Below are 25,604 nucleotides of genomic sequence, written 5' to 3' on the forward strand. Positions count from 1 at the left end.
ACACAAGAGGGTTTGCCATGATTTCAATAATCTTTACAGTTCAATCACTCAGAGATACTTACCCTGTTGTATATGGAATATTTATGCCACCCAGGTTAATACTTTCACATCCAACAATGAAGAGTGTCGAAAAACACAATAAAGACACACCACTGCAGATCATTGCTAGTTTTGCAGATTCTCTGGCACCAAGTTTCAACTTTTTTATAATGTAACCTCCTAGGACAATACCAACACCAGCACTGGGCACAATTATCACACCTAGGAAAAAGAAAGGAAGCAGAAGATTAAGTCAAAATGAACAAATACTTACATTAGCCTTTTTAATTAATTCTATATTTATAAGTTTTTGTAATATGGCAAATAATCAATAGAATATTCATAATCAACAAACTCCCTGGTATATGTAACAGAATCTTGGATTCATTTAAGCAACAATCACTAAGTGCCTACTGTATTAGGTTCTATTTCTATTCTAGAAAAATACTGTGTGCACTGTATTAGGGTCTAGAAAAAAAATTAGAGAGGATATTTTCCTGCCCTCAGAAACCTGAATCTGCACGCTTTAATAGGAGAGTCCTGTTACATTAATATCATTTATCACTGAGCCCAGGGCGATGCATGTGGGATGGGCCATGTGAGGGTCCTCTGCCTCTCCTTCAAAGTATACTGTGCTTCAAGACTGAACCTGAAGATAAACCTGTGATAAAATCATTTGATTTAAATACCAAGAGCCTAGGAATAGTATAAATGACTAAGAACAAAAACAACCTTCTCATAGAAGAACACTGGCAGGACTACCGATTATATAACCTTTGTATTGATGAGGGAGCAGAAATCCTAAGAGCAAAGTAGTCCCAGGTTTTCTTTAGCTACAGAAAAGCTTTCAGTAAATAATGGACAAGATCGGGGGCAAAATACATTAGAAAATTTATTAAGAACCTGTTTATATTTCTATTATAAAGCTAATAACATCTGCTTGAATTAAAGTACAGTCTTCATTACAGTCATTCGCAGTCACAGCACTATTTGATTGACCAAAACCATGCAGCTGGAGAGGTTCTCTGTCAGGGGCATCCTGTCCCAGTGCCTCCCACGATTCAATCCCTACACCCCAAAGTAGGATCTGAAGACATAAGTTATTTCTCCTTCACATGAAATCGAATACACCAATGTGTTCAACTAATTCTCTAAGGGCTTTGCCTTTTACCTCAAACTGTAGGATTAAAGGCTTTATTCTAGCCTTGGATTCATACATTCAATAAGCATTTATCAAAAATATACAGTATGCAAAGTATTGCAAGAGTTTAAATAAAACACAGTCCCTTTCCCTAGGGTACTTGATCTCCTTTCTAGGGCTTCTAGACATTACCTCCAGTTGCTAAACATGCAAGGAATATTACATTCTTTAAAAAGAGAGGTGAACTCTAGAGATGTGGTTAAATAGCATGAGATGGCTAGTGAGGAAGTGTGGATTCTCTTCCCATCTCTGTCCCAGTACCTTGGCTGAGCTTATTTCATTTTCTATACTGTGGAACCCTCCTGAGGTCTGAGAGTATCTCTGAAGCCTCCGGAGAAAAAGGGAGGATGTTAATCCTTTTGTAGGAGTGGTACCAGGAGACTTAGTTCCTATAAGTGCTTAGAGATCTTTGGAAGGCAAATCTTTTCAAAAGTTGTGGAACGTGGCGTCAACAGCATCACACACAAAGCCTCCAGTGCTTTCATTTCAAGATAGCATGAATTTTTTTTTGAACTAAGAGTATTGTTCTCATTAGTTCTGGTGGATCAGATTGTCCTTCTTCGCATTCATTACCTCCTCTTGTATACTCTAAAATTCCCCTACCCTTATTTGAAAATGAACATGTTCCATAGAAGAGATCACAGATATATAAGCAATATCATTTGGAGTCACTATGCCATTCAGTCCCAGACCTCTTTATTCCTCTCCCTTCAAAGACATGTCTACTGGGGGGAGGGGAAGAAGGAAAGAGATTATAATGACAATGTGCACCTGGAATAAAATTGGGATACAATGGAGCTAAAGCCAGTGGGAGCAGACAATGTTGGCATAGCAATGACGTGTTCCAGCCATTCTGCATTTCCCTTTGGAATTAGTCAAGAAAAGTGACTAAATACCTTTTGACTCAGCAAGCCCCCACTGGGCATATATTCCAAAGAAGTCAAAGATATTAAATGATGGTGCTACTTTTAAAAAGAAAAAAAAAAACCTGGAAATACTTGTATGAATTGATACAAAGTGAAAAAAGCAGTACCTGAAGAACAATTTATACAATTACAACAATATTATAAAGATAATCAACTTTGAAAGACTTAGGAATTCTGACCAACACAATGACCAACCACAACGCCAAAGGACTTGTGATGAAATGAGCTACTATCTCCACATAGAAAGCTGATAGATTCAGAGCACAGATTGAAGCGTTTTCTTATCTTTCCTTTTTTGGTATAGCACAGAAGGGGAGACATAGTTAATGTGAGAATCTATATATATACATATGTATATATATATACACATATATATGTGTACATACACATATATATGTGTATATATATAAGTGTGTATATATATGTATATATATAAAACTGTACATACATACATATGTGTATGTATTGTTGAGCTTTGTTTTTCTTTTCTCAAAAGAAGGCAAGAAGGCAAAATAAGAGAATTCACAACTGAAAATAAAATTGAATTGAAAACAAAAAAGTCAAAAGACAAACACAGAGGCTCAATATATATCAAACTATTCATAGCTGCACTTCTGCACTTCATGGTAATAAAGAATGGGAAACAAAATGATTAGTAAATGACTTTTACATTGTGGTGTGTGAAAGTAACCAGATATTATTGTATGATAATAAATTATGAATGTAAAAAATTCAGGGAAATATGGCAAGATCTAAATACAATGTTGCCGATCAAAATAAGCAGAACTAAAAGAACAGCATATAATGATGCCAACAAATTAAAGGAAAAGATTGTCTAAAGAAATCAAGCTCGACAATAGAATGGAAAACACAGGAAAGATCCTAAAGCTGAGGTAATGTAACATACTTCTAAGCCCCTCACAATGGGGAGGTAGGGGAGTACTTGAACAACATATTATTTGGATTGTAGGATGCTGTAAATGTAAGGGATTTTTCTGTTTAATTATTTTATTCATCATAAGAGATAGCTTAATCTAGTTTGCAGTTGAAAGGACTGTAATACAAAGACAAATGATTTCAATAAAATATTTTTTAAACAAAGTACTCATGATATATTAAATAGGAGGTCTCTGCGTAGTCTAATCTTTGGCATCTTTTATTCCTTATTATAACTCTATATTTTCCAGCAAACTTCTCCCTATCCTTACTTATTCCCAACTTTGTTGGGTCAGCTAGGTGGTACAGTGGATAGAGCACCAGTGCGGGAGACAGGAGGACCTGAGTTCAAATCTCACCTAAGACACTTGACACTCACTAGCTGTGTGACCTTGGGCAAGTCACTTAATCCCAAAATGCCTCATCCTGGTTCATCTCCGGTCATCCTGATGAATATCTAGTCACTGGATTCAGAGTCTCTGGAGGAGAAGTGAGGCTGGTGACCTGCACAGCCCTTCCTCACTCAAAACAAAGTCAAGTGCAAGTCATGTCATCATTTCTCTGAGGGCATGGTCTTCTTCGGCAACGAAGGATGAACACACACAATTCCCAGCTTTGTACTGAAGTCACGTAGTACCACAGCATCTGTTCATTTAGAGGATCATATTCAGTTCTTCATAGAATTTCTCTATCTCTTCATCCTTTGAAACTATTGTTGGTATAGAAGATGCAACTATTTTTGCAATGGTCTTTCTGCAAATAATTATAACGAGTACTCAAAAATGAGATGAGCAAATATCCCAGGAAATTATATTGGGGAATACAGAATACAGCCAATTATCAACTTCTTTATTTGCTTCTCCAAAAAGAGTCTGTGGGTCACCCTTCATCAAAATACAACTTCCGTCTTCTGGTTTTGTTTAGGACAATGTCTGATACAATTCATGTGTCACTGGACAAAGATCTCACATTTAGCATGCCAACAATTAAAAGTTAAGGTTATAAATGATAAAAAAAAAACCTTCTACTCCATTTTCCAACACTACTACTACAACCACTGTTCAAGCAAAAGGGAGCTTTCCAAGTCTAGGGATAATTTTGTCTTTTTCTTTGTTTCTTGGGTAGCCACAGTCAATGAATTTATCACCAAGTGCCCTCTCAGTCTACTGGACATGGGCCTCACTCTACTGGTCCTCAGAAAGGAGGATTCCATTGGGAGGGCATTACTCAAAACTTTTCCATCATGGTGGGACCTAACAGAGGTTGCACTTCATTGGTAGCTTTCAAAAACTTAGTGACAACATAAGGCACTAGAATAGAACTTTATGGAGTATTATCTCCACTGTATATATAAGGAAAATGAAACTCAAGAGAATATATTACAAAGGTTAGTGCACTTAGAATTAAAGGATCTAGATATGCTAAGCCTGGGCTTGTAACTTATTAGCAGTAAGGCCCTGGAAAACCACTTAACACCTCTAGGTCTATAAAATGGAAATAATAATACTTGCTAGCAAATATTTAATAAATACTTATTGATTAACTTAATGATTTGCCTCCTGCAATGCAGCTAGCAAGTATTAGAGCTAGGATTTGAATCTATGTCTTTTAACTGGGAATCTCAGTGCTTTTTCAAGTATATACTGAATGAAGGGCACTTTATGGGAGTACTTTCAAGAGACAAAACTAGTCTGCTTTGTCCTCAGAATGTCCTGTATAAAAGAGCCTCTTTTGCAGTATAACAAATTCTCTGTGTTTCTGCTGATTAATATAAAGAGACATTCCCTTCCCAAGGGCAATAAAGGATCTAAAGGGGTTCCAATATAAACCATTAAGAAATATTTTTGATGCCTCAATCAATTAATTGAGATACAAATGTAAGAACCTGGTGGAATAACTTGATATATATTTATCTCACAGTAGGCCCAACTAATCCAATTCTACAGTAGCAACTTACAAGGTTCTGCTCTGTAATCAGTGAGAAAAAGTTAGAGACACAAAGCAGCAGCCTGAGAGAAACCAGAGACCTTTATTCTTGGAGAATCACACACCTTTTTAAAGTCTACTGGAATTACAATTCAAAAAAAAGGCAAATTCTACAAAAATAATGTATTTCACTTCAAGTTCCTACAAAAATGCAACTAATAAAAAGCCTCAGGGTGCTCTCATGATATAAAGGCAAATGCTGAATGTGATTTAAAAAATCAAACTAAATTAATATTTTATCCTTTATGGCTTACAAACCTAAAAAGCTTTTTTGCAGTGGAGCACTAAAACCAGAGGACAGTGCTGATTTTAAATGATGAAATGCAAAATCAGTGTATTTACTTCCAATTATCCCTAGAAACCGAAGGTGAAACAGCAAAAAACCAGGCTTACCCCCCCTTGCATACCTAGGGCCTCTTTCACAGGCAATTCCAAAGGAAAAGGTTAGCTCATCGTTACAGCATTAATTTTTCATTGAACAAAATCAAGAACTCAACCTAGGGCTGATAATCAAGCGATTGTCCTCAGTTCCAGTTCACACAGCTGGGTGTGGCCTCCAGGAACTATTGTGTCAGCGCCAAATGTACAGCTGGACCCAGGGCCCCATGGCAAGATCAGCTTTCAGTCAGCACTTTTCCAATTCTGACCTTTCTGTTATCCAAATGCTGCAGCACTCAGAGCTTTCCCATGGAGACAGATGATGATCTTAACATTCCCTAATAGCCTAGTTACAGAAACCTAGGCAAGCTACACTTCCACAGGGAGTAGAGCAAGGACATTAAAAATCAAATCAATTCTGTGTGAGAAAAATGCTGAGCCAGATTGTCCTCATACCTAGGCTACTCCCTGGCTGAAGATTAGACTACTTAGTAAGCTGTATTAACTCATATAGGCCACTAGAGTGTACTGAAACAGCAACTACTAAATTAATTCATTAATGTGCTAATTTTGAGTTTATTAACAATCTACATAGGTTGGACCAGCAGTTCCTAGGAGAAAGAAGGCAAATCAAGAGTGCAAATGGGGCTATAAGAGAAATGTTTAAAGTACTTAAAAGGGCAAATCATTTTCAAGCACTCATTTATATGCAAACAATTGACATAAGTATGTTTGATTCTCACCTAAACATTAAAGAATATCAAGCAAGATTTAAATGGAATAAAAATGCATCATTGGCCTTTTCTGTTCTACTTTAAGATTTATAAAGTTACTTCACAACAGCCCTGTGAGGTAGCACAATGTTATCATGGTTATCAAACTGATGGGGAAACTGAGACTCTAGTGAGAGTAAAATCAGCTAGCACTATATAGCACCACTCCAGTATCCTTGCCAAGAAAACCCGAAATGGAGTCAAGAAGGGTTAGACAAGACTGAAATGAATGCACCACAATAACACCACTACGTGTCAGGAATAGTGCTGTGCTTTATAAATGCCATCTCATTTCATCTTCACAGCATTTAAGGTAGATGCTATTGCTCTCTCCATTTTACAGATGAGGAAACTGAGGCAAAGATTAATGGTCTGCCCAAAGTTGCACAGCCAATAGGAATCTGAGTTCACACTTGAACTCAGGTCTTCCTGACTCCAAGCCTAATGGACTGCACCACCTAGCTGACTCAAGAATCACAAAAGCTGACTTGTCTATCATCTCATAGGTCTAGAACTTGAAATCAGGAGTCCTGAGGCTGAGATTGCTTATTTGCTATGTGACTTTTAGCAAGTTTCCCATCTATAAGGTGAGAGAGTTAGAGTATATAATTTGCATGGCTCATTCCTGCTCTGAGAGCCTGTGACTCAGATCAGAATTGAGAATTTAAGGGGAGATACAATATGGAGTATGGGGTCTTTAGTGGGTACAGACCACAGCCTGTGTGTTTCCCTTGGAATAAATCAGAGGGACTTCAAGGGTGGTGGTCTCTGGGTCTCTTTGGGTAACTAAGTCCAGATAGCCTAGGACAACAGATAAAGAAAGTCAAGCGCTACATCTACAACAGGGCAAATCAAACACAGCCAATCAGTTCACTAGCATTTATTAAGCACTTCTCACATGCTAGGCACTGCTAAATGTTAAAAACAAAAAACAGTCCCTGATCTCAAGGGGGGTGGGTGGGGTGGGGATTGTGGGAACAATATACAACATGCAAACAACTGTGTGTGTACAGAATAAATTGAGGGTAATCTCAGAGGAAGGGTGTTAACAGCAAGGAGAACTGGGAAAGACTTCTTGCAGAAGATAAGGTTTTAGCTGAAACTTGAAGGAAACCAGAGAAGTCAAGAGATGGAGATGAAGGAGAAGAGCATTCCAGGAATGAAGAGTTATCAGTAAAAATATCCAATCAGGAAATGGAGAGTCCCCAACCTCAGAGGCAGCTGAGGCATAGTGGATGGAGAGCTAGGTTTGGAGTCAGAAAGACCTGAGTTCAAATGTGGCCTCAGACACTTTCTATGTTACCCTGACCAAATCAACCTCTTTGTGCCTCAGGTTCCTCAACTGTAAAACAGGGATAAAATAGCACCTACCTTACAGGCATCTTGCAGGAGTGCTTTGAGGATTAGATTAGAGAATATTTGTTTAAACGTACTTAGCACAGTGCCTGACATATAGAAGGTGCTATATAATTGTTTATTCCCTTCCCCTTTTCCCCCTCTCCCTTCTTATGTGAAGAAGAACAAAGAGGCCAGAGTCTTTGGATCACAGAGCATATGGAGATGTGGAAAAAAGTAAGATATAATACTACTGGGAAGAGGGGTGAGGAGGAGGCGGGTTAGGAAGGTCTTTGAAAGTCAGATGATTTATATTTGATTCTGGAAGTAGTAGGGAACGATAGCAGTTCACTGAACTGAGGAGGAGAGAGGAGAGCTAGAAGACCCTATAGAATAAAAAATCAAGGGTGAAATGGAATTTCCAGGGGCCAAAACCATTGAGAGGTTCAGGGTGAAAGAAGATGGCATCTGCAATGTTGGTGTAGGGAGGTCCAAAACTCCTGGAAAGAATCTCTTGGATCACCTATGAAAGTACCTCCTCAGAAAGAAGCCTCACACCTGGAGATAAAAATAGTTTTAAAAAAACCTAAATGGGGACTGAAAATCCCAAGACCCAAACTGCTGACTTGGGTTAAAAGCCTGGGTATTTGAAGTAACATCCTAACCAGAGATACTCTGAAGGACAATGTCTCTAGGGGGACGTAAAAGGAAATGGAATAAGGGAACAGGTAGCAGGTAAAAAAACAGCAAAGCCTCATGTCTTTATATTTTTTTCACTGAAAAACTACTCCTATAAGTTATAAGATATTTTTATTATCTTAAAATCCTGTATGTTTCCCTATCATTATTAGCAGTTTTTTAAAAATATATTCCTTAGGAAACCCAAAAAAGAAAATTGCATTCATATCATTAAGATGGGGAGAAATTGGAAAAATGTAACCTTTTCAGCAAGAGACCCAAATGAGAAAAATCCAGCAGGGAACAATGATCAGCTGAAATGTTACCAAAAGGAAGGAAATATTAGGAGCCCAGAAAGCCAGCCTAGGACAAGAAATATCTTTAGAGTTAGCAGGGGCACGGGACTACCAAAGATTTCAAAAAACACTCTTTTAATCTCATTCATTTATCTTACTGGGCAAAAACTATTTCCCCAATTTGAGAGAGAAACTTGGCAGCAAAGACTTGTAAGTGGGTATTTTTGTCCTTCTGAAAAGCCACTGGCATTTTCATGAGTCAGAGAATTTGATCTTGAACAATTTATTTTTACAAAGGAAACTGAGGCCTGGAGAAGTAATCTACTTGCTCAAAGCCATATTGTCAGAGTCAGGATTAGAATTTAGATCTCCAGACACCCAGTCAAGTAATGAAACAAGATTTATTATTAAGCTATTCTCTTTTTTAATGTATTCAGATTTTTCTCTAATTGACATCAGCCTTCTCCCCTATCAGTACAAAAATAACAAAGCTTTGCTAAACACTGAGTTTGTTTGCCCCATCAATTTATAGAGTTTGTTATGGTGGAGCTGTGAACAGGTGTGACCTTTTGGGAAAGAAATGTGACAGCATAAAACCAGAGTTACAAAACTATTCATACCATTTGACCCAGTGATCTCACTACTAGGACAAAATTTTTAAAATGTTTCCTGGGGGTCAAAAAAGATCTACATGCACAAAAAGATTCATAAGAGCATTATTTATTCACAATAATGAAAAAACTAGAATCAACTCCTTTCCTAAAGATTAAAAACTGATTAAACAAATTGTGGCATTTGAATATAATGGAATATTATTGAGTTATGCAATTAGTATTACATACTATACTACTGTATACTTTACTATTAGTTGTGGTAATAATGCCACAACATATGGAAAAATATGAAATGCTTCTTAATGAAGAATCAAAACCAACGTAAACAATGACTACAATTATGTGAATAACAATAATATAATCTGGAAAAATATATACAGCAGAAAAAAAGGTTCAGAAAGACACAGAACTAAAGGGTATTTTTGCTATTATCTTATTAAAATCAGTGTACCCTTTTTAAGAACAAATTGTCAATACTGGAGTTGTCAGTTTCACAGAACCTTGGTGTGTTAGAAGGGATTACACCTGAATAAGAATTCACTCCACCATATACCCAACAAAGAAATGGTCATCTAACCTTTACATAAGACTACAAGAACTTGAAAAATCCCCCCCGCCATCTCCCTAGATAGCAAGCTCTACTTTTGGATAGCTCTAAGTGTTATAAGTTTTTCCTGACATCGAGTCTAAAACTGTCTCTCTGCAACTTACATCCATTATCCTGGTTCTGCTCCCTGGAGTCAAACAAAACAGGTCAATATTCCTCTTCTACATGACAGTTCTTAATTGAATACAGCTATTATGTCCCCTTCCCAAGTCTTCTATTCTCCAGGCTAAACATTCCCCACTCTTTCCATTGATCCTTTCAAGACATGACCTCCACTACTCTTCCTCAACACAAATGGTGGGAAAGAGGTTGGAGGGAAATACACAGATTGTAATCATAACTGTGAATGTGAATGGAATGAACTCTCCCATAAAACGGAGACGGATAGCAGAATGGATTAAAAGCCATAATCCAACAATATGCTGCTTACAAGAAACACATTTGAAACGGGGGGATACACATAGGATAAAGGTCAAAGGATGGAGCAGAATATATTGTGCTTCAGCTCATGTAAGAAAGGCAGGAGTAGCAATCCTAATCTCAGACAAAGCGAAAGCAGAAATAGATCTAATCAAAAGGGATAAGGATGGAAACTATATCCTGCTAAAAGGCACCATAGACAATGAAGCAATATCATTACTAAACATGTATGCTCCAAGTGGTATAGCATCCAGATTCTTAGAGGAGAGGTTGGGGGAGTTGAAGGAAGAAATTGATAGCAAAACTATACTAGTGGGGGACCTCAACCTCCCCCTCTCTGAACTCGATAAATCCAACCTCAAAATAAACAAGAAAGAGGTTAAGGAGATAAATAAAACTCTGGATAAGGTAGATATGATAGATCTTTGGAGAAAATTAAATGGGAATAGAAAGGAATATACCTTTTTCTCAGCAGTACATGGAACATTTACAAAAATTGACCATGTACTAGGACATAAAAATCTCACAATCCAGTGCAGAAAGGTAGAGATAATCAATGCATCCTTTTCAGATCATAATGCATTAAAAATTACATGTAATAAAAGGCCATGGAAAGAGAAACCAAAAATCAATTGGAAACTAAATAATCTAATTCTAAAGAAGGGTTGGGTTAAAGAAGAAATCATAGAAACAATCAACAATTTCATTCAAGAGAATGACAATAGTGAGACAACATACCAAAACTTATGGGATACTGCAAAAGCAGTTATTAGGGGAAGTTTTATATCTTTGAATGCTTACATAAATAAAATAGAGAAAGAGGAGATCAATGACTTAGGCTTGCAGTTGAAAAAGTTAGAAAAAGAACAAATTGAAAATCCCCAAGTAAATACCAAATTAGAAATACTGAAAACCAAAGGAGAGATTAATAAAATTGAAATTAAGAAAACTATTGAATTAATAAATAAAACCAATAGTTGGTTTTATGAAAAAACTAATAAAATTGATAAACCTTTGGTCAATCTGATTAAAAAAAAGAAAGAAGAAAATCAAATTACTAATATTAAAAATGAAAGGGGTGAACTCACCTCCAATGAGGAGGAAATTAAAACAATAATTAGAAACTACTTTGCCCAACTTTATGCCCACAAATTCGATAATCTAAACAAGATGGATGAATATTTTAAAAAATACAAATTGCCCAGATTAACAGAAGAGGAAGTTGAATACTTAAACAACCCCATCTCAGAAAAAGAAATTGAACAAGCCATCAATGAACTCCCTAGGAAAAAATCTCCAGGGCCAGATGGATTCACAAGTGAATTCTACTCTTCCTCAAATGTGGCATCAAAAACTGTAGGATTAATTTTTAAAATTCTTTTAATTTATTTTATTTTTAATTTCTCAAATAGAACAAGCATTTCCATAACATAATATAAAAAAATTATTGTACATGAAACTGCAAATCTATTACATACAACTTGCTATTCTTTTTAAATATATAATAAAATTATCATGTAAATTTCTTTTTTCTTCCCTCCCTACCCCATACCCTAGAGATGTATACCATTAAACACAAAAAATGTATATAGATATAGAGAGAGAGAGAGAGATATAAAATCATTCTATACATACTTCTCTTTGTCAGTTTTTTCTCTGGATATAGAAAGCTTCTTCCTTCATATGTCTTTTCTTTGAAACAAATGTGATTAATTTTTAACTTTTCTGTATATAAATTTTTTAGTGATGCTACCAAGTTTAGTTGATGAAGTTAGTAAATAGGAAGGAAGGAAAGAAAGGAGGGAGGAAGGAAAGAAAGGAGGGAGGGAGGAAAGAAAGGAGGGAGGAAAGAAGGAGGGAAGGAAGGAAGGAAGAAAAGAAGGAAGGAAGGAAGGAAGGAAGGAAGGAAGGAAGGAAGGAAGGAAGGAAGGAAGGAAGGAAGGAAGGAAGGAAGGAAGGAAGGAAGGAAGGGAGGGAAGGAGGGAGGGAGGGAAGGAGGAAGAAACGGAGGGAAGGAGGTGAGGGAGGGAGGGAGGAAGGATTTACTAAGTGCCTACTATGTTACTATGTGCCAGGCACTGTGCAAAGGGCTTTACAAATATTATCTCATTTGCTCCTCACAACAACCCTAGCAGGTAGGGGCTATTATTATCCCCACTTTACAGTTAAGGAACGTGAGAAAGAAAGAGGTTAAGTGACTTACCAAATTTCACAGCTAGTAAAAGTGTCTGAGGATAAATCTGAACTCAGGTTTTCCAGACTCCAGGCCCAGCACTTTATTCAGTGTACCACCTAGCTGCAACCTACATGATATTATCCTTTGCATGAGAGTATATTTCATGTGTTGAATATGGAATATAAAAACAAATTCTCAGACAAATCTCTTTTCCTTTTATGATTCTAATGTGTCTTGAAAAACTGAAGTAAACTGAATATACTAAAAAAATTTGTTTGGATTCTGTATGACAAATTAAAACAGTCAAATATACTACTACAAATATTAAGATACTCAAATGGATGTTCTCAATAAAGGTATTCCTTCCAGTGATAGAGATGGTAATATATCCTTACCTATTTATCCTATAAAGCTCTTGTCCATACCCTGCCATAAGTAAGTTCACCAAAGAGGGTCCACCCAGCATGCTGGGGGGCTTCATTCTCTTCCTCTTGGCATCACTATACCCCCCTTGGGTACAAGGCCATCCATCCATTGTCCATCATTCTTTCCAACTAAGTAACACCAATAGGAGAAAAATGTAACCTGACACTGTATTAGGCAAGCCCCCTGGTCAGAAGGTCATAGTCAAAGGGCAGGGCTTCAGAATCATCCTCAAGTTATCCTACAGGTGGCGTTTTGTGGGCAGGCAAACTCAGCCCTGTGAAACTGATACTTTTATGCTCAGAAATCCTCATGAGAAACATGAGCACTGTTTAAGCCACAAACCAAGGCTAACATCTTAGAGAATTAGGCTGATTTTCATCCTGACCTTTAAAATCTGAAGAATAAATGGGGCCAGGGGAAGAATTGAGGTTCAACTGGAACAACTACAGGATGTAATGCTGAGGTCAATAATTGTATGTGGCTAAATATAATTTTTTAAAAAGTAAGAATTGGACTAGATTGTCTCTAAAGTCTTTTCCAGCTCTACTATGAGAATTTCTAAGACAAATACATAAAATAACTCAAATCAAACTATGAAAATTCACAGTTATTGAGATCTAATGAACAGATAAGACTATTTAAATTGGTATATCAATTATTGGAATAAAAACGATTTCTAAAAAAATGAGAGAAAATTTTCTTCTCTCAAGTATTTTAAACATCCCCATGACAAAATTTTTTGTAATTAATTTATTAATTTATTTATAGTTTTCAACATTCACTTTCATAAGATTTTGAGTTTTACATTTTCTCCCTCTCCCTCTCCTCCCACCTCCCTATGATGACATGCAACCTGATATAGGCTCTTCTTATACATTCATATTAAACATGTTTTCACATTATTCATGATGTAAAGAAAAATTAGAACTAATGGGAGGAACCCCACAAAAAAGAAGAAACAAAATGGAAGAAAAGGAGAGCAAATAATATGCTTCCATCTGCATTCAGATTCTGAAGTTCTTTCTCTGGACGTGGATAGCATTTTCCATCATCTTTTAGAGTTGTCTTAGACCCTTGCATTGCTGGGAAGAGCTACTCCATAAAACAATTTTATATGTGATTACAGTACTCTATCTAAAGCAGTTTGCTAAACAAAGGTAAACTTACTTAATCCAGCCTTTTCCAAATTATCATCAATCTAACATCACATCAATTAATGAGATCTGAGTGTGTTTAAGAAAAAATTAGTCTGCTCCTCAGAGCCCATAGTAGACAATTTATTAACATTAAAAATCATTTTTTAAAAAACATTTTAGTTCATAAAAGACACTCAAAAGGGCTAGATTAAGTCTGGTTAAAGAAAAAAAAAACTTATCTGCCTTCATAGACTAAGCTTATATAGCATCTTTTACAAGGTCTACAATGTTCAGTTACATTTGCAAAAATGGTGGCTGGGCTTGAAATTTGGCATGGAAATTATGCTGGAAAAATTCATAGAAGCAGTTTCTGAGATGAAATGAGCTATTACATAAAATTAACATCTACTATATTTTATTTTAAAAATATTCTCCCGTGAACAAGGCAACTGTGCACTTACACTCTTTTTAAATAACTTGTTTTAATGACGTGTAGTGCCAACAATGTTCCCTTCTCTGGGTAGGACTAGCGTTAAGGTCCTTTCCAATATTAAGATGCTATACTTATCTGCCGCAAATAGAGACATGAGAAAATTATACTTAGTTTCTCTGGTACAGTTTAAGCCTGAGTCTAGAATCAATGACTTGAAGAAAAGTAACTATTTGTTTGAAACTTTGGTCCATCTATTTCTAGGAACAACTCCAGAGAAACTACATGCTCTCCCTTCCCAACCAATGGAGAGATGCCATGACAGAGAGCTTATACACTGGCAACTGAACAAATTTTCTATGGCCCTTCCTGCACTGGTTCAAGTTACAGAAAGACCATGACTTCAACTTCTGATAATGTCCTAGTACATGTTTCGTTATTTAGATGAAAAGAGAAGTGTACTTCCTGTTTGCGTGGTAATGATGATCTCCTGGAGACACTTAAAGCCAAGATACTCATCAGCCCAGAATGGGATTCCTACAAGTTAAAGGGAAACTGTTTTGTGCTCTCAGGGATTCAAGTTAGTCTTTGAATTGGGCTGGGGAAAAGAATATTGTATTTCTGTGCTTGGATATAGCACTAACTGCATGACAATTAGCAAAAAAAAAAAAATCAACTTTCCTTTTCCTCAGTTTTGCCACTTGTATAATGAGAATGATACCAGACTGGCTCTTTCAAATCCTTCAGATAAGAATCCTATGAAGATAAATGGATAACTTTAATGTTAGATTCCCAAGCAGTTTTCCCACCGCAATGAAAGACATACGTCTTTTAAATTTTACCAACTTTCTTATGAATAAATCTGTTCATGTCACTTCTCCAATCAAAAAAAAAAAAAAACTTCAATGAATTCCATCCCAAATATAGTTAAAACTCTGACTGGCATTCAAGGCCTTTCACAATCTGGCATCACCATTTCTCTTCTACCTTTTCTCATATTGCTCCCCTTCATGTCCCTCATGCTTCAATCAAACTATGTAACTCTCTGACCCCTGACATACCCTATACTATTCTTTCTCCATGTTGTTACACATGCTTTACTTATGATTGCAGTGCCTTCCTCTTCCTCTTCACATGTTGGATTTCTACCTATTCCCTAAAATACAAATCCAATGTCACTTTTTCCTGTGAAGCCAACCCTGAACCCTAGGGATTGGCAAAGAAATTTTGGCTTAGACTTGACAGAGAAGTTTGTTATGAATCTCCATAATAAGATTAGCATGTCCAGAAACACCACTGTTAAGTTTATATCTAAAAAGACATCCAAAAAAGGGAAAAAGTACCTACTTGTACAAAAATATTTAGAGTACCTCTTTTTATGATGGTAAAGAATTGGAAATTGAAGAAATGCCCATCGATTGGGGAATAGCTAAACATTCTATGGTATACAACTGAAACGGAATATTATTGTGTTATAAAAAATGACAAGCAGAATGATTTCAGAAAGACCTGGAAAGGCTTGGATGAATTGATGCAAAGTGAAGTATACAGAACCAGGAGAAAGTTGTACACAGTAACAGCAATATTGTTTGATGAACTGGGAATGACAGTTATTTTCAGCAACATGATGATCCAAGACAATTCCAAAGGACTGATGATGAAGCACACTATCAACTTCCAGAGAAGAAACTGATATTGATTCAATACAGACTGAAACATTCTATTTTTCACTCTTTCTTTTTGTCTTATTCTTGCCATATACAAAATGACTAATATAGAAATGTTTTTACATAATTGCACATGTGTAACATATCTAATAGCTTACCATCTCAGGGAGAGGGGAGGGGAGGAAGGACGGGAGGACTAGAATTTGGAACTCAATACGTTAAATAAAAATGTTTTTTAAAAAAGATTAACATGTAACATTGTGTATTATCGTCAATCTTTCTTTGTATCTTATCCTCCTCCTAAAAGACTGTAAGTTCTTATCTAAACTGTGTATCTTCCTCAGGACCTTGTATACCATAGGAATAGTTTGTGAAACTGGCTGACTGATGAAACAGAAACATAGAATTGGAGCCTAAACAATTTAAAAGAGCATCTAGTCCAATCTACTTTTACAAATGAGGAACCTAAGACCTAGAAAGGCTAAGTGACTTCCTGATGTCACACAAGTAGTAAGCGATTTTTAATCCAGGTCTTCTGACCCCCAAAGCTATATTCTTCCCCCCTGCATCACTTTGCCTGCCAAGTTTAATTTAATTTTCCATCTCTGGGTGACACTGCAAGGAAACCAACAGTGTCCTAGCAAAGGGATCAAATATCATCTTTCACCCTCTACACAAATAGAAAACAGATGCTGAGAAAAAAACCTGGCTAGGAAAGGATCCCTGAGAGTTCAATAGCATTGACTCTACCTGTTCCATTCCTAGAGAGTCCCTTCCCTACCCCACCCCCAAAAAGACAATCACTGTCTCTCTGAGAACTCAAGAGAGAATACTAATTTAAGGATTTGTGAATTCATCAATGCAGGCATGCAGAGCTTGAGTTTGACTGGTATAGCCTTTAAAATCCAATGCCACTTCTATACCCAAATGTGGCAGCAGAGAAGAAATTCAAAGGAAAAAAGGGAGGCTAGCAATCAACATATATGGAAACATCCTGAGCTAGTTATCAAAATAACATAGTAAAAATTGAATTAATTAGAATTCTTTGGGAAATGGTGGTGTTCTGGTGAATGGAATTCTGGTTAATTGATGGTTAAGGAATCATAGTACTAACTTCTTATTTGGACATCTTTGTACACTGAGGAGGTCTGTGATGTCTGCCATCATTTAATCTAATTTGATTCAAATCAGTCAACGATTGATAAAGAACCTACTGCCTTTCAGAGATTTCAAAATGGATGCCCAATAGACATCTTAAACTCAACATGTCCAAAACTGAACTCATTATCTTTCTCTAAAAAAGCCTCTTCTCTTCTTAAATTCACTATTAGTTGAGGACTCTACCATCTTCTTGGTCACAGAAGCTAATAACATAGATATCATCCTTACTTCCTCGTTTTCTCTCACCACACCACCCCCCATGTCCAATCAATTGCTAAGTCCCATCACTTCTGTCTTAGTAACGTCTCTCATAAGTGCTCCCTTCTCTTCCCAGACACTGACACTAGCCTGATACATGTGCTCATTACCACATGCCTAGACTATTGCAATAGCCTGCTGGCTAGTCTCTCTGCCTCAAGATTCTTCCCATTTTAGTCTGTCCTCCATTGGCTGTCAAATTAAACTGCAATGGCTCCTTATCATCTCTAGGATCAAATATAAAATCCTCTAATTGGCATTCAAAATGTTTTACAACCTGGCCTCCCCCTGCCTTTCTGATCTTCTTATACTATACCTACCCCCTACACACTCTGAGATCCAGTGACACCAGCCTCTTTGCTGTTCTTCACATAAGGCACTCCATCTCTAGGCTCTGGCCACATGCCTGGAATGAACTAACTCTCCCCCTTTCTCCTCCCTCTTCCTTACTCCACCCTCCCCCTTTCTCCTCCTCTCTCTTTTTCTCTTACTTCTGGATTCCCTGGCTTCCTTCCGGTCCCAGCCAAAATCTCCCCTTCCACATACAAGAAGTCTTTCACTATCTTCCTAATGCTAGTGCCTTCCCTCTGCTGATTTTCTCCAGTTTATTTATCTTGTATTAAGCTTGTCTGTACGTAGTTATTTTCATGTAGTCTCCCCCACTGGACTGAGAGTTCCTTGAGTTAATGAACAGTCTTTCACCTTTCTTTATATGCCCATTATTTAGTACTGTGCCTGGCACATAGTAGCTGTTTAATGAATTTTTATTGACTATTAAAGATTTACTAATTTTCTTTGACTCCAGAGAACAAAAATGGAACCAATGTGTGAAAGTTACAGGGAGAAACATAAGTGTAAATTTTCCAACTGTTTGGTCCAAATTAGTGCAAATAACGAATCACTCGAAGTTGGTCACATATATCTGAATATATCTGAATCTGTGCTATTCAAAGTTATAACTAGGTAAAACATGGTAATTTGTTCTAGCCCCAGGGAAATACATGATATGAATTTGAATAAAATACCCACTTCACCAGATCATTGTTCACACTAATCAGGATCTAGTTGAAACTACCACTAACTTGAAATGGAATGGACCACATCAGGAAGCAGTGAGACATCACCAGTGGCCTTCAAAGAACATGCCAGATAAGGATGTGGTCACTGGTCCACTGGTCTGCTGCTTCAGGAATGGGTTGCATTCAGACTTCTGAGGTCCCTTCCAAGTCAAGATTCTGTGAGTCTAAGTATCTTAAAAGTATAGGAGTCGTTGCCCTCAGCTTTACAGATGAAGCAACAAAGACCAGAGAAGTTGAATGTCTTGCCTAAGATGACGTTACAAGTAAATAGGAAAGAATGGATTTGAACCCAGGTCCTTTGATCTCAAATTCGGTCCTCTTTCCATTAAAGTACCCACCTTTGAAATCCTTTGATATAACAATTTGAAAAATGAGTTAATGAATTCCATCTGTTTCTAAGAAGGAATTCATTCGTGGGAACGAATTTCGGTCAAAATTTTAAAGTGTAAGAGCTTAGAGCCCAGAAATAAACTAAGGTCTAGAAAAGAGGGTGACTCAGAGGAGGATTTTGGGCAGAGGAGAACATCTGTAAAGCTTCACAATTTTGTTTAAGGCAATGTCTGTTTATTCACAATTATGTACGACATACAGTAAAGGTGTTTTGTGACGATGTTCGGAGTGTAAAGCTGAGTGAAAGGAAACACTAACTGCCAGCAGTGCTTTTTTCTTTCTATTCACCTTGCTTAGACTATTGATAGCTATTATAAGAAAAGCCTTTGTTTCCCTTTTGAACCCTCCAAATGAGGGACTTTTCCTCTGATCCCTGTGGCATACCTAAAGCGCATCCATGAACCACGGCCAACATTAACCTTCTCATTTCCCATAGCTAGTTATCCCCACTTACAGGTGGATTCTAATGTGCTGTCATTTTGTTCTGTTTTGTTTTATTATTGAGACTAGATTTTCCTATTTTGCCTAGGCTAGAAATTCAATGACATACGCATAGCCCAGATCCAAATGATAATCAACACAAGATCCTTGACCTCCTCCATTTGGGTCAGTTCTCTACTCTTTAAACAGCCTGTTCTCCTGACTCACAACCCCTTTCCTACCTGGGGTTCATCATATTATTACCATACATGGGGGGTGAGGGGGGAATACCTAATCATGTCTTCTCACGTAGCTCAGAACTCCCAATTCAAAAGATCCAGCAGTCTCAGCCTCCCCAGTAGTAGAGATTATAGGAACCCGCTGCCTTTCTAGCCTGATGCCTTATTGTTTTAAGAATACTGAAATAGCCCCCTTCTTTTTCTGTTGGTTTCTTTAGCTCACAGGCTATGATGTCAGTTAAATTCAGCACCTCTTAGAACTGTCACATTTTATGTAAGCTGCCTTCTTTTAGATCAGACTAGAAGAAGGATCTCAGAGATTAATTGTATTTTACAAAAGAAATTAGCCCAGAGAGTTTCTGTTCCTTGTTAAAGGCACTCTTAAATTTTCCTCTTTCCATATCCTACTTATCACTATTATTTCTGATCTCTGAACTATTTTTCAGATGTGGTCAGACAATGGAAGAGGCCAAGGTCTCTAGTTCTGGACACTATGCCCATCTTAATGCAGCCTAAGATTGTATGAACTATTTTGACTGCTTTGTCACAATTTTTTAAGACAGGCAGAGTGTAAAAATGTGCACAATTCACCAGTGTGCCTGGCCTCAGAATCAGAAAGACCTAGTTTCAGATCTCAGCTCTGGACTTGCTACTTGTGTGACCTTAGGCAAGGCACATATAACTTCACTGAGTCTCAGTATCCTTATCTGTAAAATGAGTAAATGGAGGAGATGGCTTTTGAGGTCTTTTCTAGTGATCGATTAGAAAACACAGATCAAACAGGCTATGGTTGGTAAATTTTCAGTGTGAGCATTTACACCTCAAAAATCAAGATTAGATTGTGAGTGCCTTAAGGTCAGAGACTGTCTCTTCTCTCTTTTTTTTATCCTCAGCATTTAGTAGGTGCTTAATACATGTTTGTCGATTGAGAAGTCAGCAGAAGATGCAGTTAGGGCATCACTAAACTGTTTTGTTGATTGTCAATAATACAGATTAAAATTAAGTATCACATATATATTTTTCCCAGACAAACAGTTGTTGAGCATTTACCAACACACTTGTACTTTGAGATCCATATCAGTGATTCTATGAGCTGTCTATACCAGTGAAATCACCAGCCCACAACCACAAAAATCACACTGCTCGATCATAGTGAGCATGATTTATTAAAAACCAAAGATCCTCTTCCAATAAATTTCTAATCATTTCCATTCTAATTGCATTTCCAAGGATGATTTTTTTAAAGTGAATTGTAAGATTTACATCTTTAGTAAAGTTAACAAATGTTAACATAATTGCAAACTTCATTGATATATGAAAACCTTGGAGATGGCAAAGCAAAATTTGTAATAGCCTAGTGTCTCTTTTTTTTAATGACACCATTTATAGGAATGTTCATGAGCCTTGACAAAAGTGGAATAGAGTTTATTTTTATAAGAATCTCTACCTTTCTGCTCCAATGCAGAGCACTTTTTTCCATGTTAGGTTCTAATATATGTTCTGTCTATTTTAATGCAGAATCTCATAAGTCTAGTGATGGAAAGAATCTTAGATATCGTGTCAGGCAACTCTACTGAATTTATGTATCCCCTTGACAGTATTAATAATAAGTGGTTATCCAGTCTTCACTTGACATGATGGAAGAGGGGAAGAAAAAGGAAGAGGAGAAGGAAAATGGGAGGAGGGGAAGGAAGAGGAGGAGGGGAAGGAAGAGGAGGATGAGAAAAACAAGCAAGGGATAAAAGATAGGGAAAAAAGAGGAGGAGGAAGAGGAGGAGGAGGAGGAGGAGGAGGAGGAGGAGAAGAAGAAGAAGAAGAAGAAGAAGAAGAAGAAGAAGAAGAAGAAGAAGAAGAAGAAGAAGAAGAAGGGGAAGGGGAAGGGGAAGGGGAAGGGGAAGGAGAAGGAGAAGGAGAAGGAGAAGGAGAAGGAGGAGGAGGAGAAGAAGAAGAAGAAGAAGAAGAAGGAGAAGGAGAAGGAGAAGGAGAAGGAGAAGAAGATGGTTGTCTATATAGTGCTTTAAGCTTTAAAAGCACTTTACAAATATTATCTCATTTTTTCTTCACAACAACCCTGGGAGGTAGGTATTATTACTATATTATTAACTTCATTTTACAGATGAGAAAAGAGGCAGAAAGAGGTTAAGTGACTTGCCCAGGGACATGAAGGTAGTAAGTGTCTGAGGCAGGTTTTGAACTCAGGTATTCTCACTCTGAGTCCAGCACTCTATCCACTGAGCAACCTTGCTGACATGCTAATAACAAACAGCTAGTATTCATATAGTACTTTCAGATTTACAAAGCATCCACTTACTGGCCCTAGAGAAATCCAGACTAAGTCTAATTCATGATAGGCTGTAGATATTTGATGTCACTATATCCCTCCCCTCCCTCCCCTTCCCCACTCATTCTCCTTCCCCTTCTTTATATTAAACCTCCCCACTTCCTTTAGCTGTTCTTCACATGACATAGTTTCAAGGCCCCTTGCCACCTAGAGGCGTCTAGCTTCTGGATACGCAATTTGTCAATGTCTTCTTAAAAGATGAAAAAGATGAGCCCATGCTGATGCATTTGACAGTCTATAGCAGCTGGTGGGAAGAAAGAAACTGATTTATAAACACTTTCCCTGATCTCCTTGGAAAGCTGAGAAGGTTAAATAAAGCACGCAACTATAGAAGTCTAGAATTCTTGTACTAACATGAATGCTGCTTCATGAAGTTAAGAAATAAACCCAATGGCTCTCTCCAGAAATTCATACATATACAATTTTCAAATGATACTCCAGAAAAGCACACTACCGATTCTCTTTTGGCCACTATTGCCACTAAGCATAAGTAAGTTTTAAAGAAACAGCTTATTTTTGTATTTAGATCTGAAGAGGGAAAGGAAGGGAATGAACATTTATTAAGAACCTACTATGTGCCAGGCACCATGCTAAGTGCTTTATCAATTTGTTTTTCATGACAGTCTTAAGAGGTAGGAGCTTTTATTATAACCATTTTACAATCAAGGAAACGGAGGCAAACTAGGGTTAAATGATTAGCCCAGGGTTACACAGCTAGTTACGTGAGAAGATTAATTTGAACTCAGGTCTTCCTGATTCCACACCCAGCATTCCATCTATTGTGCCATCTAGCTGCCTAGGCAGGATAGGGCAAAGTGTTAGACTGGAGTCCTAAGATCTGGGTTCTAGTTCTAGTTCTGACTGCCACTAACTAGCTGTGTGACCTTAGATAAATCAACTACTGGAACCTCAGCTTGAGACTTCATAATAAAAAAGAGATTAGTACTAGTTAATTTTTATGATCCCTTCTACTTGTAAAACCTCTTTTCTATCTATTAATTCCATTTTAAATACTGAGTAGCATGTAATAGAAAACTGATTTTTGAAATCCTGAGGTTAACCTAAACAGAAAGAAGTTAAAATATCTAAATAATTTTAGGCCTTGCTACATTCAAAATAAATTATATAAAGAAAAGTATTATCCTATTTGCATTCTTTTTTGGGCCTAAAGATGCAGTAATGTGAATAGTTCACAAGTTTAGCTCATTGTTATTTAATAAGCAGCTTTGCTTTGATGCTGTTCAGTTAAATGTCAATCATTAACTGAATAGATGGATCCCAAATGCTTGGTTAATAACCTGACCTTGACTTATGAAATATAATGTCACAGGCATCAACCTGATACCCTTGCAACTGAAAAAAAAAAGTTTTTTGATCATTCTACAAAACTATTCTTTGCACTTGGCATTCAGCCTGCCTAAGTTTCGCAATGAATTCCAGACCAAAGTCAAAGGCATTTGAGCAGAGCCTGGGAAGGTTGATGCTAGAACTGAACTCCAAATAAACTTATCACTCTTCAGCACATCCCAGTGACCACACACACACACACACACACACACACACACACACACACACACACACTCTCTCTCTCCTGCAAAGATAAGTGACACCATGAGAATTACTCTGCCTACTGAAGGTAAGTCCTGAGCAAGCAAAGGGGATGATGAGAACCCATCCTATGAAATCTCAAATCCTCGAGTGGAGCTGAACTGACACCCTCAAAGTAGTCTCAGTAATCAGTTCTCTTTGGAATGCTGCACCTGTGCTAGAGAGTAACAGGTAGGTTAGTACTGCCCAGGGGGCACTGGGCTTTGATTTCTAGGGTTCCTAGGGATTAGCCATACACACCAAATGTAAGATATACATTGTTTCATTCGACACCTTTATTTGTTTCACCCAAACTATACCTGAATAGCCATTCCTTCTTACTTTGTGGGTTAAAAATTGCTCTCCTGTGCTATTTAGGTAGCAGGGCAGTTTTTGCTCAGTTTTGGCATTATGGTATGGTATTCTTAATGAGAGAATACTGAGTCATGTCCTCCAAATCATAGGGTTTGTGGTTAGCATAGACAGAGCTTCAATGACCTGAGAAGGTGACAAACTAAAATGCTCAAGCATTTCTTATGCTGCCAAAGGAAGTGGGAATGAAGGACAAATATTATAAGTGCTATTGCCTCAAATTCTCCACTAAAGTCCTATTCCAGTGACTCAAGGTGTGCACAGAGGTGACCTTGGTTTCTTACTCCAATCAATAACAGGCATTTGTTAAATTCAGTAGACATTTACTTAAATCTCTACTCTATGCTGAGAATTTTCAGGGGAATAGTCTGTGTGATTTCACGCGTAGCTCCCACTGGGGAATTTCCTTCATCAAAGCAGATCAGCACTTTCTGTGCAAATTACACTTGGGTTTCCTGGGACCCCTCAGTGAAATTAAGTGACTTGCCCAGATTAACATAATCAATCAGTCTGCATCACAGATAAGACTTGAACCCAGGTCTTCCTGACTCTGAGGTCAGCTGTTTATCCACCCTCCCTACTCTCTCCTGCTAGTGATTCAAATCAAAACTAAAATGACCAGTGCATTTAAGTAGTTAACATTCTGTCAAGGGGAACATGTGCACATATAAGTTTACACAAAATATGTACATAATAAATGGAAGATAATTTCATGGAGGAGCACCAGCAGCTAGGGAGATAAGAAAAAGTCTCAAGTGGAAAGCGGTATTTGAGCTGCAGTTAGAAGGAAATTAGATATCCTAAGAAGTGGAAGGAAGTATACCCATGTGGAAAGCAAGCACCAGGAAGTCCTCACAAGTAGGAAAGGATTCAAGCATGAACTGGAGCCACCATCTTCACCAAAGTGGCTTGGGGAATCTGGTCACCAGGTGATGATTTCACGCAGCAAAGCACATAACAATCTACTTAGGGAGAAGGATTTCCAATATGATATATGATATATACTCTGAATTATGTAGTTCTGAGTCTCTTCAGCCAGTAAAGTCTATTCTTGGGACCATGCTTCAAAACTCAATTTCTACCCCTCCCCCTACACACTCCACTTCAGTGACACTGGCCTCCTTTCTGTTCCTCAAGTAAGACAGTCTATCTCTCACCTCTGGGCATTTTCTCTGGCCATCTGCCATGCTTAGAATGCTCTCCCTCCTCATTTCTGCCTCCTAGCTGCCCTGGCTTCTTTCAAGTCCCAACTAAAACCCCACCTTCTCCAGGAAGCCTTTCCTAATTCTCCTTATGTGTAGTGCCTTCTTTCTCTTAACTATTTCCTACCCACCCAGCATATAGCTTGCTTTTTTACATGCTTGTTTGCATGTGGTCTCTCCCCTTAGATGCGGAGTTTCTTGAGGGCAGGGATGGTCTTTCACCTCTTTTCTGTATGCCCAGCACTTAGCAGAGTGATTAGCCCATAACAGGTGCATGATAAATGTTTACTAACTGACAGAGTTCTGTTATGAATAGAAGTTAAGTATCTTCTGTCGTCAAGACTCTTAGTTAGGCCCTGGAAATACAAAAAAAGCAAAGCAAGATAATCACTGGCCTCAAGCATGTATACAGACACATTTAGCGCAAGACAAGACATGAAGGAGGCAAAGAAGAGAACAGAGATGGTCTAGGCATATTTGAGGATAAGGAAACAGGAACAACAGGAGATACTAGCAAAAAGGGTGACTTGT

At 37.5% G+C, this 25,604-nt stretch overlaps 1 protein-coding gene across 4 annotated transcripts in view; it reads right to left on the reverse strand.

Annotated features, from left to right (window-relative positions):
• SLCO5A1 (solute carrier organic anion transporter family member 5A1) overlaps nucleotides 1-25,604 on the reverse strand; it is a 395,111-nt gene that overhangs the window by 32,958 nt on the left and 336,549 nt on the right. For all 4 annotated transcript variants that reach the window (XM_072604807.1, XM_072604803.1, XM_072604804.1 and 1 more), the window contains one exon: nucleotides 63-261. In XM_072604807.1, coding sequence (XP_072460908.1) covers nucleotides 63-261 — 199 coding nt within the window. The remainder of the gene's footprint in view (nucleotides 1-62; nucleotides 262-25,604) is intronic.

The sequence above is a fragment of the Notamacropus eugenii genome, chromosome 4 (assembly GCF_028372415.1).
Source record: "Notamacropus eugenii isolate mMacEug1 chromosome 4, mMacEug1.pri_v2, whole genome shotgun sequence".
Taxonomy (NCBI): Eukaryota; Metazoa; Chordata; class Mammalia; order Diprotodontia; family Macropodidae; genus Notamacropus; species Notamacropus eugenii.